Below are 17,876 nucleotides of genomic sequence, written 5' to 3'. Positions count from 1 at the left end.
GCGACCTCACGAACGCGCCTCGGGACCCGACGAGCTGCAGGTCCTTCAGCGCGGCCTTCTTAGCTTCGTACACCGTCCGCAGGGCCGGGTCCTCGACGACTTGACCGAGACGGGATTCCAGGTCGAGCACCTCTTTTTCAAGGCGCCCGAATCCGGCCGCCCGCCTCTTGGTCGACCCCCTCGCGTACTCTTGACAGAAGACGCAGACGTGAGCCTTGCCCACGTCCCACCATAGCCTCAAGGAGGGGAAGCCCCCCGCTTCCTTGTCCAGTCGGCCCAGAATCGACGGAACGAGTCCTGGAACCGCACGTCCTCCAGCAGCCGGTTGTTAAAGTGCCAGTACGCAGACCCCGTCCTTGCGCGGAGCGAAGCGAGCTCCGCCCACACCAGGTGGTGGTCCGAACACGGCACCGGCCGCATGGAGGCCACCGGGACGCAGGAAACGTACGCCCGAGACACGTAAAGGCGGTCGACTCTGGACCATCCTACTCCAGGCCTCACCCAAGTAAAGGCGCTGGAGTCGGAGTGGAGATTTCGCCAGACGTCCACCAAGTCGAAGGACCCGACCAGGTCCCTCAACTTCTCCATCGCCGTCATGCTCTGCGGGACACCGGAGCGGTCCCTCGCCTCGAGGGTGCAGTTAAAATCCCCCCCGAGGACAATGCAGTCGCCGACGTCGACGGAGCCAAAAAGAGCGGACACTTCTTCGAAGAAGCTCGCCTGCTGCGGGCCAGGCTGAGGGGCGTACACGTTCACGAGATGGAGCGGCATGTCCCCCAGGTGAACCGTTACGTGCAGCAAGTGGCCTGGCACGGGCTCCTCCACCCCCAAGATCTCCGGCTGAAAATGCGGGTCCAGCAAGATGGCCACCCCACTAGAAGTGGCGGTGAGGTGGCTCATGCGGACCTCTCCTTGCCATTCCAGGAGCCACGTGGCTTCGTCTCCCGGAACAGTGTGGGTTTCTTGCAGGAAGCACACCGCATATTTCCCCTCCCGCAGGAGCGAAAAATTGTCAAATCTACGACGTGCCCCTCTGCCGCCGTTGATGTTGAGGCTAGCTATGGTTATCTTCATGGCAAAAGCATAGTGCAACCTCTACCTTAACCTATTGCGGGGGAGGGAGCGGAGTCTTTTGTTGACCTCCACTCCTTCAGCAGCCCAGCGAGGAACTTTTTGAGCCGGCGCAGCTCAAGGTCTTGCGCCCTTGATAAGGGCCCGCCCGCGGCCATGGTTTTAGCGGCGACGCGGACGGAAGCGATGAGCAGCCCCGGCACGGACCATCTTTCCCGGGCCAGATGGGCTCGGTTGCGGCGACCCTGGCTCTCGACCAAAAAGTCCCAGAGATCCTCTACGGGAATGAGGGGGGACTCAGCGGCGGGCACGAGGAGATCCACCGCCTCACTGGCGATGGACTCGAGATCTTCACCCGCGTCCTCCACCGAGTCCCCGTCCTCCTCCGGGCGGTCGCCGCTAGCAGCCGGCCCGTCGACCGCACGAGGTACGGCAAACGGCCTGGCCGCTCCATCCGGCCCTGGCTCTGCCCCGATCCCACCCCCAGGATCGTCGGCAGAGGAGTCCCCACTGGGCTCTTTTAGAATTGGTGCTGGGTCGGGAAGCGACAGCGGAAGGGGTTCCTCCTCCGCCCCAGGAACCGGGGAACAAGGAGAGACTCGGCCATAGAAAATCCCCAGGCCCTCCAAGCGCTCCAGCTCCAAAGTAGGGGGCGAGGGTGGGTGTTCCTCCCCCTCCCCGCCGCCACCCCCCGGCCCAGCGTGTACAGATTCATTAAAAGTGTTAATACTTTGTATTTCTGCCGAGTCGAGCAAATCCCGGGAGAAGTTGGATATTGGCTGGGCGGGCTCAGGTTCGACCTTTTCGGCCCTGCCCGCCTCAGTCCCCGGGACGCTCGACCCGGCGGCTACGCATTCTTCCGCTGGCCCCACGCCCCCCACTACAGGCAGATCTTTCACGCCATCCCCGGGAGGCAGCGGCTGGGCAGCCTCGACTGCCTCACCCTCCCCGGGGACAGATTCCTCGTGCCTACGGCGCAGTTTGGGGGCGCCGGTGGGGGACGCGGGACACGCGGGACACGCGGCGGGCACCGACTCCTCCGCGGAGGGATGTTGTTCCCCCCCCGCCTCATTGGAGCGGCGCCTCCTTTTTTTCCTGGGGGGGCACGGAGACAGGGAGACACCCGTGTCTGCCGAGGCCTCCCGCTCCACTCCCCCCTTTTTCTTATCTTGCCCGCGCCCGAACCCCTCTGCGGTATTAGTCAAGGGCTCGGGCACGGGCTCAGGGCACCCCGCGCTCGCCGGTGACGGTTGGGCCGAGCGCGGTGAACAGCTTGTCTGGCGCACTAAGGGGACCCGCCTCTAGGTGTTTCGCCTTCTTCCGCGCCTTCTTTCCGGCCGGACGCTCTCCCTCCCCCCCGCCGGAGGCCGTGAAAACAAAGGCCCCCGACGATGCCCGCGCACCCACAGCTCCTGGCACGCGGACGCTACTCGGGGGAGGGGTGGCGGCGGCGCCAGCCTTGTCCGCCCTCGGTGGTTTGGCGGCTTTGGAGGCGGGGCAGTTCTTGCGAACGTGCCCCACCTCCCTGCAGGCATGGCACCACACGCCGTCCGACGTCCAAAAGACGCGGTAGGCAGTCTCCTCGTGCACCACATTAAAATTGTCCTCTGTCTTCTCTTCCCGCGCCAGCCGGACAAAGAGCTGGCGGCGGAAGGAGAACACATGGCGCAGGCTGTTCTCCCTGAGGCCAAGCGGTATGGGGTTGATCCCCGACCTTACCTCCCCCAGTTGGTGTAGGTGAGGGAGGAGGAGCTCAGCGGGAACAAAGGGCGGGACGTTTGATAGAATGACCCTCTGCGCGGTGGCCTCGAGAGGGTCCACCGGCAGGAACGCCCCGCCCACCGTGAACCCCTTTTCAATGGCTAGGGACACCGCCCGCTCCGACCCCAGGAAGAACACGGCCTTCCCAGACATCTTGGAGGCTGCGACAGTGGCCGAGGGGCCGCCTACCCCAGCCATCGCCCGCACGCACTCCTCAATGTTCATTGTGGGGTGAGTGTAGCTCTTGACCCCGTGTTTCGTAGTTATAAGTCTGAATGGTGGCAGGGCAGCAGGTGGCGCAGGAGGTGCCGTGGATGTGGATGCCGCCTGCACATAAGTCCTAGCTGGCCCTGCCACCGGCGTAGATGGGGTCGCCATCACGGGGTCCCTTTAAGGGCTACACCCACCCCAAAGTCACAGGCCTTAATGGTCTTTAAATGGCCTCATTTAATAGACTGAGCAGAGGAGCTCTTAACGAGGCACACCTCTCCCCTAGTTGACAATTGGGGAGGGGCCTTGCTCCCTCTGCTCAGTTGTCTTAATTGTTTTATATTTTTCCAATCAATTTGGGAGGAAAAGGGCTCTCAGAGAGAGAGGGGAGAGACAGAGAGTAACAGAGAAAGAGAGAGGGGGGTGGGAAGGGGGGAAACTGCGAGGGCAGGTCTCCCCTTGCAGCTGTGGGTGGGTGCAATCCCCAGATGGCAAACAAAAATAGTCTTTGGGGTGGTCTTCGGGTGAGGGGAGAAGATGTCTCACCTGGTGCAGCTGGAGCCACACAGGCACACACTCCCAACAATGTTTAATTAGGGTGGATTAATTGTTTCTTCAGCGTGGTAGCTCCAGCTATCCTAGGCTAGGCAATGGGGGAGGGGTGCTTCAAAGGTGTGTGGGGCCTAGTTGTAAGCAAGGCCCCCACACACACTTCCACACACACACACACCCCCCGCGATGTTCCGGCCCCCGACTGGTCTTCTTTCCTCCCCCCACCGATACAGCAAAGTCTTTTGGGACTGCACCAATACACCCACCTGTAGAATGGTAGAGTCTCCCTCCTTCCACACTGGATGTTGTTGTTGGTCTTTCCCCCTCTCTCCAACTCTTTGTAGAAATGGTGAAGTTGTTCAAGTTTTCTGCTTTTTCCTCCTCTCCCTCTGGGTGAAAGTTGGTGGTGAAGCCCCTTCCTTCCTTCCTTCTCTTCCTGGGCTGATTCACAGGCCCAGCCAGGAGCAAAAGCAGCAGCTCCTTCTCTCACTGCTCACAGCTCCAACTGTTTAGGCCACGCCTCCACTGCTCCACAATTGGCCCAGGTGCAGCAGGTAATCAGGTAGGCGAATGGAATGTTGGCCTTCATTGTGAGAGGGATGGAGTCCAAAGCAAGGAGGTCCTGCTGCAACTGTATCGTGTATTGGTGAGGCCGCACTTGAAGTACTGCGTGCTTACTTAAGGAAGGATATACTAGCTTTGGAAGGGGTACAGAGACGATTCACTAGGCTGATTCCGGAGATGAGGGGGTTACCTTATGATGATAGATTGAGTAGACTGGGTCTTTACTCGTTGGAGTTCAGAAGGATGAGGGGTGATCTTATAGAAACATTTAAAATAATGAAAGGATAGAAGCAGAGAGGTTGTTTCCACTGGTCGGGGAGACTAGAACTAGGGGGTACAGCCTCAAAATACGGGGGAGCCAATTTAAAACCGAGTTGAGAAGGAATTTCTTCTCCCAGAGGGTTGTGAATCTGTGAAATTCTCTGCCCAAGGAAGCAGTTGAGGCTAGCTCATTGAATATATTCTAATCACAGGTAGATAGATTTTTAACCAATAAGGGAATTAAGGATTATGGGGAGCGGGCGGGTAAGTGGAGCCGAGACCACGGCCAGATCAGCCATGATCTTGTTGAATGGCGGAGCAGGCTTGAGGGGCGAGATGGCCTACTCCTGTTCCTAATTCTTATGTTCTTATATGTTCTTATGTTCTTATTAATGTTGGGGAAGTCCAGAACCAGGGGTCACAGTTTAAGGATAAGGGGTAACCATTTAGGACCGAGATGAGGAGAGACTTCTTCACCCAGAGAGTGGTCAACCTGTGGAATTCTCTGCCACAGAAAGTTGTTGAGGCCAATTCACTAAATATATTCAAAAAGGAGTTAGATATAGTCCTTACTACTCGGGGGATCAAAGGGTATGGCGAGAAAGCAGGAATAGGGTACTGAAGTTGCATGTTCAGCCATGAACTAATTGAATGGCGATGCAGGCTCGAAGGGCCGAATGGCCTACTCCTGCACCTATTTTCTCTGGGCCCAAGTTTCCACATGCGCCTAAAACGGCGCAGTCCCGACCTGGACGCCCGTTTTTCGCGCCACAAAGTGCGCCTAAAAAAATCCTCCATATTCTCCACCTACCTGGCCCTCGGCGCAGCCAGCACGAGCTGTGGGGGGACAGAGCCAGGTCCAGGTGCCAGGTGCCAGGTCCAGGAGCCAGGTGCGCTGAAAACAGTGCCGGGACCTCTGCACATGCGCGCTACAGTGGGCACACAAGTGTAGTAGTTCCAGGCGCCCGAAGCACGCAGCCCCTAGCCCTGGCCGAATGGCCTCACTGGGGTTGCGTGAATAAGGCTCCTCCCATGGCCAGCTCCTGCTTCCCTCCCCCCCCCACCCCGACCAGACCCGACACCCGCTCCACCCCCCCCACCCTGCCTCCGGACCGGACCCGACTCTCCCCCCCCCCGACTGGACCCGAACCACCCCCGCCGCCCCCGACTGGACCTGACCCCCGACCCGACCCGCGCTCCTGCTCCCGCTCCCCCGCCCCCCCGACTGGACCCGACCCGACCCGCGCTCCTGCTCCCGCTCCGCCCCCCCCCCCGACTGGACCCGACCCGCGCTCCTGCTCCCACTCCCCCGCCCCCCCGACTGGACCCGACCTGCGCTCCTGCTCCCGCTCCCCCACCCCCCCGACTGGACCCGACCCGACCCACGCTCCCGCCCCCCGACCCGACCCGCGCTCCTGCTCCCGCTCCCCCCACCCCCCGACTGGATCCAACCTGACCTCCCCCTCCCCGACCTCCCCCTCCCCTTCCCCGACCTCCCCTTCCGCGACCTGACCTCCCCTTCCCCGACCTGACCTCCCCCTCCCTCTCTCTCTCCCCCTCCCTCTCTCTCCCCCTCCCTCTCTCTCCCTCCCTCTCCCACTCCCTCCCTCCCTCCCTCTCTCTCTCTCCCTCCCTCCCCCCTCTCTCTCTCCCTCCCTCCCCCTCCCTCTCCCTTCTCCTCCTCCCCTCCCCCTTTCTCTCTCCCTCCCTCCCTCTCTCTCCCTCCCCCCCTCCCTCTCTCTCCCTCCCCCCCTCCCTCTCCCTTCCTCCCCCCCTCCCTCTCCCTCCCTCCCCCCCTCTCTCTCCCTCCGAACCGAACCGGACCTCCCCGACCCGACCCGACGCCACCTACCTGTAAATCTGGTGCTGGGGACGGGCCCTGCCCGAAGTCTCGTGCCGGCCCGTTCAGCCTTCGGTCCCGAAAGGCCTGCCTGAAGCACTTTCACACAGGTAGGAAGATGGTTTATTTAATCTTTTCTTTGCTTATAAATGTTTATTCAGGTTGGATTTATTTGTATAATATTTGTATAATTATAAATAAGGATTTATTATAGAATTTAATGACTTCCCTTCCCCCCCCCCACCTCATTCTGGACGCCTAATTTGTAACCTGCGTCTGATTTTTTAATGTGTAGAACAGGTTTTTTCAGTTCTACAAAAATCTTCACTTGCTCCATTCTAAGTTAGTTTGGAGTACGTTTTCACTGTGGAAACTTTGAAATCAGGCGTCAGTGGCCGGACACGCCCCCTTTTGAAGAAAAAATTCTGTTCCAAAGTGGAACTGTTCTACCTGATTAGAACTGCAGAAAAAAAAATGTGGAGAATTGCGATTTCTAAGATAGTCCGTTCTCCACCAGTCGCTCCTAAAAATCAGGCACAAATCATGTGGAAACTTGGGCCCTAAGTTTCTATGTTTCTATCACATAAACCTTAGCACAACACACCCAGCTGCTACTCAGCAAACAACCGATTTAATTAACTGGCTCTCCTTAGATAATAATGATCACATATATTTACTGGCAGATGCTACTTACAACAATGCCAAAGGTTTCCTACCGAAAGGAAAAAGAAAAATTCTCACCAATCCACCAGCCAATCACTTACCCACTTGGTTGTGACATCACACTTTGATTTTGATTTTAAAAAAACTTTCTGTCCATGTGGCAGCTGGCTCCTCTGACTCTCGGGCCTCTTTTATGGGCCTCTCGATCCTCCCGCTCCTGTGGCTCCTCTGTCTCTCGGGCCTCTTTTATGGGCCTCTTGATCCTCCTGCTCCTGCTCCTGTGGCTCCTCTGACTCTTGGGCCCATTTTATGGGCCTCTTGCTCCTCCCACTCCTGCTCCTGTGGCTCCTCTGACTCTCGGGCCTCTTTTATGGGCCTCTCGATCCTCCCGCTCCTGCTCCTGTGGCTCCTCCGATTCTCGGGCTCCTTTTATGTGCCTCTCTATCCTCCTGCTCCTGATCTTGGGGATGCAACCAATTTTCTCATACTTTAGCCGCATATGCCACTTTGGTGTATGTGGTTGGGTGCCTGGTGGTACAGGCCTTATTTACCAATGTAATTAAGTGGTACAGGTTGAACCTCCCTTATCTGGAACCCTCAGGACCTGGTCTGTTCTGGATAAGGGATATTTGCAGATGAGGGGTGGTCACGTTAAATTGGATGGTACAGGTACTGAGGAAGGGGATATCGGGGCTGGCTGGCTTGAGGCTGGGAGTGCGGCAGAGAGATCATGGCGGGGGTGGCGGTGGATCGCAGGGTCAGGCCAGCGATTGCGGGAGTCGGCAGTGAGGAAGGACTTCAATTTGTTCAATTTGTTCTTGTCGGAGTTCTGCGCATGCGCCACCCGGTGGCCGGGAATGGTTCTGAATGAGGGGTCATTCTGGATAAGGGAGTTCTGGATAGGGGAGATTCAACCTGTATAAGAAAAAGTACCTGACTCCTGTGGGTGACATAAAACTTGAAAGCATTGGTCACTTTCTTTGGCAGTTTGGATGACTTCAGTCACTGCCACCCTGTTCAACTCGACACCATCCTGCACCAGCTTGCATCGTCTCCCACTCAACCATGGGAGTCCTTTTAACCTAAGCCGCCCAGTGAGAAACTGATGTAATCAGATTGACCACCCATTTTACATGCCGCCCAATTTTAATTTCTATTGACTTCAATGAACAGTAAAATCGGGTGGGGTGTAAAATGCGGTCTGATTTGATTGTGTTCATTTTAAGTAAATTAGGCTAAAATTAATTCCCATTATTCTGTCCCTGTCATGTTTTGCCAGTTTCCTATGTTTGACATCAAGATACATGTCGTTGTATTCAAATCCTTCACTTCATACTGTATGAACAATTTTCTCCAACATTACATCCCTGCAAGCAATCTCCTCTCCTCTGATGTTGGATACCTCCATCTGATGTCTACTTTTCCACCTGGTTAATCACTATAAAACATTTTACAGGAGGAGTGCAATAGATATGCATGTTGTTTTTGTGGTGGTGCTCTTCAATGATGTACAAGGAGTTCACAACAAAATAGTTTCACAACAATTTTACAACACGTTAGATATTGACCATTGAGGAAAAGAGAGAAAAAGCAGGAAAAGGAAGTGTAAAAAGAGGTTAAAGGCTTGGGTCTGAAGCGGCAACCAAAATGCGCAGATAGACACAGACGAAAAAACTAAAAAAAAGAAAATTAAATTCCATTGTAAACAATACATTAAGGAGTATACAATAGTAAACTCAGTATAATAAACATTAATTATAATTAAACTAAATTAAATATATGCCATAATTAAAAATTAAATTAAAATTAGAAATTCAGCAATTGAAGCAAATTAAATCAGTTATTAGCTGTCTTTAAGATTCATTCCCTATCCAGTGATTCAATTAATTATTTCTCGTTTTGTTCCTTTGACACAACTAAAAAATGATTAAGAAAGGGAAAATAGACTATGAAAGTAAACTAGCACAAAATATAAAAACAGATAGCAAGAGTTTCTATAGGTATATAAAAAGGAAAAGAGTGGCTAAAGTAAATGTTGGTCCCTTCGAGGGCGAGAGCGGGGAACTAGTAATGGGGAACATGGAGATGGCAGAAACTCTGAACAAATATTTTGTATCAGCCTTTACCGTAGAGCACACTAACAATATTCCAACAGTGGATAGTCAAGGGGCTATAAGGGGGTAGGAACTTAACACAATCACAATCACTAAGGAGATGGTACTCAGTAAGATAATGGGACTAAAGGCAGATAAATCCCCTGGACCTGATGGCTTGCATCCAAGGGTCTTAAGAGAAGTAGTGACAGGGATTGTGGATGCATTGGTTGTAATTAACCAAAATTCCCTGGATTCTGGGGAGGTCCAAGCAGAAACTATAGACCAGTTAGCCTAACATCTGTGGTTGGGAAAATATTGGAGTCCATTATTAAAGAAGCAGTAGCAGGACATTTGGATAAGCAAAATTCGGTCAGGCAGAGTCAGCATGGATTTATGAAGGGGAAGTCATGTTTGACAAATTTTGCTGGAGTTCTTTGACGATGTAGCGAACAGGGTGGATAAAGGGGAACCAGTGGATGTGGTGTATTTGGACTTCCAGAAGGGATTTGACAAGGTGCCACATAAAAGGTTACTGCACAAGATAAAAGTTCACGGGGTTGGGGGTAATATATTAGCATAGGTAGAGGATTGGCCAACTATCAGAAAACAGAGAGTCGGGATACATGGTTCATTCTCCGGTTGGCAACCAGTAACTAGTGGGGTGCCGCAGGGATCAGTGCTGGGACCCTAACTATTTACAATCTATATTAATGACTTGGAAGAAGGGACTGAATGTAACATAGCCAAGTTTGCTGATGATACAAAGATGGGAGGAAAAGCAATGTATGAGGAGGACACAAAAAATCTGCAAAAGGACATAGGCTAAATGATTGGGCAAAAATTTGGCAGATGGAGTATAATGTTGGGAAGTGTGAGGTCATGCACTTTGGCAGAAAAATCAAAGAGCAAGTTATTTAAAAGGAGAATGATTGCAAAGTGCCGCAGTATAGCGGGACTTGGGGGTACTTGTGCATGAAACACAAAAGGATAGTATGCAGGTACAGCAGGTTTTCAGGAAGGCCAATGATATCTTGGCCTTTATTGTAAAGGGGATGGAGTATAAAAGCAGGGAAGTCTTGCTACAGCTATACAAGGTATTGGTGAGGCCACACCTGGAATACTGCATGCAGTTTTGGTTTCCATATTTACGAAAGGCCATACTTGCTTTGGAGGCAGTTCAGAGAAGGTTCACTAGGTTGATTCCGGGGATGGGGGTGTTGACTTATGAGGAAAGGTTGAGTAGGTTGGGCCTCTACTCATTGGAGTTCAGAAGAATGAGAGGTGATCTTATCGAAACGTATAAGATTATGAGGGGGCTTGACATGGTGGATGCAGGGAGGATGTTTCCACTGATGGGGGAGACTCGAACTAGAGGGCATGATTTAGAATAAGGGGTACCCGCCCATTTAAAACAGAGATGAGGAGGAATTTCTTCTCTCAGAGGGTTGTAAATGTGCGGAATTTGCTGCCTCGGAGAGCTGTGGAAGCTGGGACATTGAATAAGTTTAAGACAGAAATAGACAGTTTCTTGAGCGATAAGGGGTTATGGGGAGCGGTCGGGGAAGTGGAGCTGAGTCCATGAACAGATCAGCCATGATTTTATTGAATGGTGGAGCAGGCTCGAGGGGCCGTATGGCCTTCTCCTGTTCCTATTTCTTATGTTCTTATGTTCTTATGTAACAGCTCCAGGCTCGAGCTGCCTTCGTTGTCAGGGAGATGCTTATGTTTAAAACTCCCTGCAGCTGCTCCAGGCTTGCGCTACCAGACTGCCCTCTGTTCCTGTTCCTGTCACATTAATAAAAACCAGCAATCGGCACTACATCTATGATGTGTGTTAGAAAGTCTCATTCAGCTATAGATGTGGAGTTAAAAAATACTTTTATTCGTTAACCCCCTCCTCCCACACGAATGGCCTTTTACAAGACCTAAAAAAGCAACCAACTTTTTCTTTTTTCTAATTTTCCTGAGCATACATTAGATTGGGAGCATTGCACAGAGTAAATGCAGGAATAGATAAAGGGACCGAATTTGCCCTCGCATTCGGCTTGGAGCGCATAATTCAAATTAGGTGTTTTTTTAGCACCGGCGTGGATTTGGGCTCTTTGATCCCCCAAAATAGTTGTTGCGCTAACGGAGGGCTCGCGTGGTGTTCGTTGATGATGTCATGCTGACGTCTCACAGCATCCCTCCCCTTTTAAAGGGGAGCGACGCTCTGAACTCTGCAGCCTCTTTCGAGGTGCCCACTGGGCCACCAGTGAGGGTGTCGGCTGGACCAGAGGCCTGGCACCCAAGAGGGGATGCTGGGCTGTATGTTGACGACCTGGCCACACCAGCGGCTGCCATTATTGGGCCGACTGAAAAGTCGACCGAAAGAAAAAAGATGCCGGCTGCCGCGGTACCACCTCCCCTTTAAGGGCAGCCGGGGCGCCACAGCCACCACAGCTTCTCGCACTGAGAAGCTGTTGGTGGCATCGCCACACGCCGACCTTGCGTCCCGAAGTGTGCAAAGGGATCGACACACACGGCGATTATTTCATGGGCGTGTGTGTGCCGTGCTGGTGCGCTAATCGAAGGACGCGGAACAAAGCACTTTTTGCCAGCGGAGCCCCAGGGGAAAATCTGCGCGGGTCGATGTGGCCACTGTGCCTGCGTGCTAACTCATTAGCGCACAGTTATAGCTGGGTGGTGGTGCAAACTGGCATTGCTCAAAGGGGCAAGTAGTCCAATTTTTCTTTTTAACTGATCTGGCACACCTGTTTGTGCACATCGTTTTGTAAAAATTAAACAGGGAAATTTGGCCAACAGTTACTTCTTGCTTCTATTGACTAGTTGGCAGCTAAGCTGTAACCATGTTTGTGCTAAAATATTAAATGTAATTGATAAAAAGGCCACTTTGTATGAAGTAGATAAAATAAAACCTTGTCAGTGTAACAATAGTGGTATAAAACTATCGATATATGTTCCATTACCAAATGCTCTAGTACATGAAACTGATATTGGTATCCTTCCAGCTTTTTCAGTCGATGATTGTCATGACTATTGAGAGGTCACTGATGTTTGTGTAAATTTGTGGATGTTTACATTTGATGTCAACAATGTACGCATCATAAATTTCATGATTTGATACTGGTGTAAATATGCATTTATTTTTATATAATTATAGGTGTACTGTAAATGGAGCAAGTACTAATCTTATTATCACGTGACTGAATATTAAAACCGTGCCAGGTCCTATTTACGTCATAGAACTCTGAACTTTTCATATTTATGAGGCCCTTATGTGCCTACGGGGAGCTGCAAGTTTCAATTGGGTGACCATTTTGAAGTAGGGTAATCCTTTAAATATTTGAGCTATATGGGTAAATTCATGCATGTATTAAAGCATTTATTGTCGTATTTGGAAAAGAACATGGAAATAATCATAGCCCTTGCACTTACCACTCTAAATATTTATTTTGCTGAAGCCTTTTGGAAGAGATTTGTCTTATGCAACCTGACCAAATTAGTGCTGATTTCTCCACAGATTAGAGCTTTGTGTTCTACATGTTCCCAACTGCATCCCCTTGTTGACAAGTACATCATTTTACATTAGCCTCACAGGGAGGGTTTGGCAGGATTCTTTGAAGCAATTTTTTGAAAAAGCAATTTATGTTATTTTCTCCTTGCAGAGTATTGGCAAGTGCAGGAAAAGAGCTGACGGATAATTTCCTGATAGCACTGGCAGAGCGAGAGGACGCCAACCGCAGCGGGAAAATGACTGTGAGTACATAATCAAGTATTTAACCTGTATGTAATTTATTTTTATATTGGAGGAAACTGCACAAGGATTGATCTGTAATCTCAACAGGATTTACTGTGAATAATATAAGTGGGCTGAAATTAATCTTTGGCAATGGTGCAGAACGGCAATAACATTCCACGGAAAAGAAAATCAGGCAGGGTGTAAAACGAGCTGCCAGTTCATTATCATTGTTTTGCACTACCACCAAAGACCATTTTCACACCCAGGGTTTGGTTATGGGACCAAAACAACTTTCCTTTAACTGAAAAATACATTTCTGCAATTGACCTCTTTAAGAAATATCTCAGCATTTTACACCACTTTACAAGCAGCTTCAGCTGCAGCTTTCAGGTGTGTTCAATGAATATTCTACAAAGGTGAATCTCGTTGGGACTTCTCCCGCTCTGCTGGCGTAACTTCAGCAGACATTCAGTGGAAACCCTATCTATGGCGGTGGAGTGGGAGAAGCCCTGAGGAAATTCATCCCCTATACCTTTAACCATGCAGCATGATACTGTAGCAGCATAATAATTGTTTGAATTTTTTTTTGAAACAGTTCAAACATTTCTGTAAATGAAAACTAAGATTTTCTCTAAAGGAATGTGCATAAATATAATATAAATGGTGTTTTTATTTGGGAACTCCAAAGGAAACTTAGTGCTCTAAAGGTTAATTAAGGTATGATTTATTTTTATGTGCTTGTTCAATTCTTTCATTTCCTTTTTATAATATTCACTGTTACAGTTACAGGGATCACCACCCACCACAGGACACTACACACTTGCCCTCGCTTTCCTAAATGATACAATAGCTGCAGTTATATTTGTTCTGTAACTCAATTAATTTTAATTTCAAAAATATATAGATGCAAGTGATTGAGAAAAATGTATAGATGTAAGTGTTTGGAAAATGTAGTTTGCATACTGCATTTTGTGTAGGAACATTAGTGCTGAAAAGGTTTGCATGAGAGCTTGACGAAAAAAAAATGGATTCTGATTGGAAAAACAAACAACAAAAAAAGTGATGGCCTTCCTATACCTGGGCCTGTGGGATTTGTAATTACAAGATCAAACATAGCCCAGAGAAGGGATACTGGAACCTGCGGACACGTATTTTCCCACTGAATATTGACTATGTAAACAGTTTCATGCATAAGCCATTCTAGCTTTTAAACTTATGTTATTGAAGTTGGTATAAAAGAACTGGTTGCAACTTGTTCCTTTTCAAGACTATTCAAAGAAACCACTGTAGTTGACTTAGAAAACAGTGAATTAAGCAGCTTCTAATGTACCTCTTCCTGTGCTTAAAACCTGAGGAAGAAAATATAGCACAGTATATGACTAACAATATTGTGCTGACACACTCCTTTTTTTCCTTTGCTATTTTCCAAGTCCTCTGAAGTGTTCCCTTTGATGAAAAAAGGCTGATTGTAGGAATGTTTATTTCGTTTTCAATTAACCCAAATTTGCCCCCATTTAATAAACCCACTACTGGAAAAAGTATGAGTCATACAGGTAATTTTGACAATTCTCATTTTGTGCAAACTCTACAAAGTATATCAAATCGTATTTACATGGGCAAAGACGGCACTTCAAGTCGCACTTTGTGCTTAACTCTTCACTGTCAGATTCTCACAGAGGTGTATTTTCCTTGTTTGCTTAATCTTACTGTTTGACTGTAAATTTTGCACTTTAAGTGTTTGCTTTGTGACTCATTGAAATCCAGCAGTGTCTATTCCAATTATACTCAATATTTGATCTTAAAAAATATTTAATTAAGTTGATAAAGGAAGACACATGGGCGATGAAATGTGACTTCGGCAGGGGACAGAAAATGAATTGTAGTAAATCTAGTGCCCATTATTCACAAAAAGAAGTTGGATAGGGTGTATAGCGGGCAACCAATTCACTACTGCCCATTTTGCACCCCAGCTGTAGGTAAATTTCACCTCCATAGATCTAGATTTTCTGATTGGTGTTACTTTGGTGTTGGCTTCAATCCTTTTATAATAAGTAAGTTAATGTGCGGATTAAAATAACCAAAGAGTCTCCTCTCTTCCACCATGGGAGAAATCTCCCCCCCAAAATTTCACAACACCTAGAAAGTAAATGTCATTTTCTTTAGTGATAGTAAAACAGGTAAGTCAAAATGGCTGCCTCCCCGTCTTAAAATAAAATTACGTGGGATAGAATTTCTGCGGAGGTTCTCCCAATCGTCCTCTGTTTCTGCTAAAGTTGCAGTGGATCATCGGGAGAAACTCCGTTGAAATTACTGCCGATTGTGTTTAGCCCAGCAGTTCAATACTTTATTGTACCAATATGCTATTCCATCGAATAGTGGGATATGGATTTATTCCAGCAATTTCTCAGATAAGTTCACAACCTTAGTTAGGGAGAGATGTTGAGCAGACGGGAGAAAGCTCTTCCCAGACGAGAAAATTAAAAGAAGAAAGATATTCAGTACAGAGCAAGGCACCTCCACCAACTTTCTTCTGAGTATCATGAGAAAGCAAAAGAGCAGAGGATGGGTAGAAATTACACAGGGATTCCCCAATCTCCGACAATAACTTTGGCAAAAACCTTGGAGAAATGGCAAATAGCCACCTGCACTATTTTTCCAGGGTTTCCGCTGATCTTCTGTCAAAGTTACAGCAGGCAATCCGGAGAACTTTCACTGATATTACTAGTGTAGGATGAGAGGTGATCTTATCGAAATGTATAAGATTATTGATATGTTCTTACGATACAGTATAAATGCACACGAGCCCCATACTTCAGAGAAGGTCACTCTGTGACCAGTTACCTTTATTAGCAAGACCTCAAGTGATGAAGGTGGGTGGAGCTTCCCCTTTTATACCTGAAAGTCCAGGTTAGGAGTGTCTTGCACAAGTTCGCCCCTTGTGGTCAATGTTCTCAAGGTGTACAACTTAGGTCAGCTTATACATGGGATACAATGACAGTTAAATACATGACATCACCTCCCCCCAAAGTCTTATTGGGATCACAGGTTAAGTCTCTCTGGTGGTTTACGCTCCCTTGTAGAGCGCCTGAGTTGGGGCTCTGGTTGTTGGGCGCTGGCCTGAGTGTCTGCTGTTTGCGGTGCCTCAGGCCTGTCCGGACTGCCCACAGTGATTGGGCTCTCCTCCACTTGGTTCCGGTGTTCGGTCACCTGTGGTGGATTAAACTCTACGTCGTGTTCTTCCTCTGCTTCTTCTATGGGGTTGCTGAACCTCCTTTTAGTTTGATCCACGTGTTTGCGGCAGATTTGTCCATTGGTAAGTTTAATGACCAAAACTCTATTCCCCTCTTTGGCAATCACAGTGCCTGCGAGCCATTTGGGCCCTGTAACGTAATTAAGGACAAAAACAGGGTCATTGACATCAATACATCGCGCCCTCGCATCCCTATCATGGTAGTCACATTGTGACTGACATCTGCTCTCAACAATTTCTTTCATAGTAGGGTATATAAGAAATAACCTGGTTTTGAGCATCCTTTTCATTAGCAGCTCTGCGAGTGGAACCCTTGTGAGTGAGTGTGGTCGGGATCTATTGGCCAACAGGAGGCGTGATAAGCGGCTTTGTAGGGAACCCCCTTGGATTCTGAGCATCCCCTGTTTGATTATCTGCACTGCTCGTTCCGTCTGGCCATTTGAGGCCGGCTTGAACGGTGCCCTTCTGACATGGTTGATTCCATTGCCTGCCATGAAGTCCTGGAATTCAGTGCTTGTGAAGCACAGGCCATTGTCGCTGACCAAGACATCCGGTAGACCATGGGCGGCGAACATTGCCCGTAGACTTTCTACCGTGGCAGAGGATGTGCTTGAATTTAAAATGGCACACTCAATACATTTGGAGTAGGCGTCTACTACAACCAAATACATTTTTCCCATGAAAGGACCTGCGTAGTCCACATGGATGCGTGACCATGGCTTGGCGGGCCAGGACCAGGGGCTAAGGGGAGCTTCCCTGGGTGCATTGCCCAGCTGAGCACACGTGTTGCACCTGCGAACACAAAGCTCCAGGTCTGCATCTATCCCTGGACACCAAACGTGTGACCTGGCAATTGCCTTCATCATGACAAAGCCCGGGTGCTCATTGTGAAGTTCTCTGATAAACACCTCTCTGCCCATCTGGGGCATGACTACTCGGTTTCCCCACAGTAGGCAATTGGCCTGAATCGAGAGTTCATCCTTGCGCCTATGAAACGGTTTAAATTCCTCAGGGCATGCCCCGTACGTGGCTGCCCAGTCCCCATTCAGGACACATTTCTTAACTAAAGACAGTAGCAGGTCTTTATTTGTCCAGACTTTAATCTGACGGGCTGTCACAGGTGAGCCTTCGCTTGCGAAAGCTTCAACAGCCATGACCATTTCAGCATCATGCTCAGTTGCCCCCTCAGTGGTGGCTAGTGGGAGCCTGCTGAGTGCATCGGCGCAGTTTTCAGTGCCCGGTCTGTGCCGAATTGTGCAGTCATAGGTGGCTAACGTAAGTGCCCACCTCTGTATGCGGGCCGATGCATTCGCATTTATGGCCTTGTTGTCGGCTAAAAGGGACGTTAGGGGTTTATGATCTGTCTCCAGCTCAAATTTCTTTCCAAACAGGTACTGCTGCATTTTTTTTTACTGCATATACACATGCGAGCGCTTCCTTTTCTACCATCCCGTAGCCCTTTTCTGCCTGGGACAGACTTCTGGAGGCATAAGCTATCGCTGTAACTGACCATTGGTATTCATATACTGCAACACACACCCGACCCCATAGGACGACGCATCGCACGTTAACACAAGTTTCTTACATGGGTCATATAACGTTAACAGTTTGTTGGAGCATAACAAATTGCGTGCTCTATCAAAAGCCCTTTCCTCGCTGTCCCCGCCGACCCAATCGCGACCTTTGCGTAGGAGCATGTGTAGCGGCTCTAACAGCTTGCTCAATTTGGGAAGAAAGTTACCAAAATAGTTCAGGAGCCCCAGGAACGAACGCAGTTCCGTTGTGTTGTGGGGTCTGGGTGCTCTCTGGATCGCTTCCATTTTGGACGCAGTAGAGGTCTGAACCCGTCTGCTGCTACCCTCCTCC

At 49.5% G+C, this 17,876-nt stretch overlaps 1 protein-coding gene across 1 annotated transcript in view; it reads left to right on the top strand.

Annotated features, from left to right (window-relative positions):
* Positions 1-17,876, top strand: part of cfap299 (cilia and flagella associated protein 299) — a 1,211,155-nt gene that overhangs the window by 462,797 nt on the left and 730,482 nt on the right. Inside the window, exon 3 of the mRNA XM_070871067.1 lies at positions 12,687-12,777. Coding sequence (XP_070727168.1) covers positions 12,687-12,777 — 91 coding nt within the window. The remainder of the gene's footprint in view (positions 1-12,686; positions 12,778-17,876) is intronic.

The sequence above is a fragment of the Pristiophorus japonicus genome, chromosome 2 (assembly GCF_044704955.1).
Source record: "Pristiophorus japonicus isolate sPriJap1 chromosome 2, sPriJap1.hap1, whole genome shotgun sequence".
NCBI lineage: Eukaryota > Metazoa > Chordata > Chondrichthyes > Pristiophoridae > Pristiophorus > Pristiophorus japonicus.
Note: the sequence above shows the minus strand (reverse complement) of the source record. Positions and strands in the feature narration are given on the sequence as shown.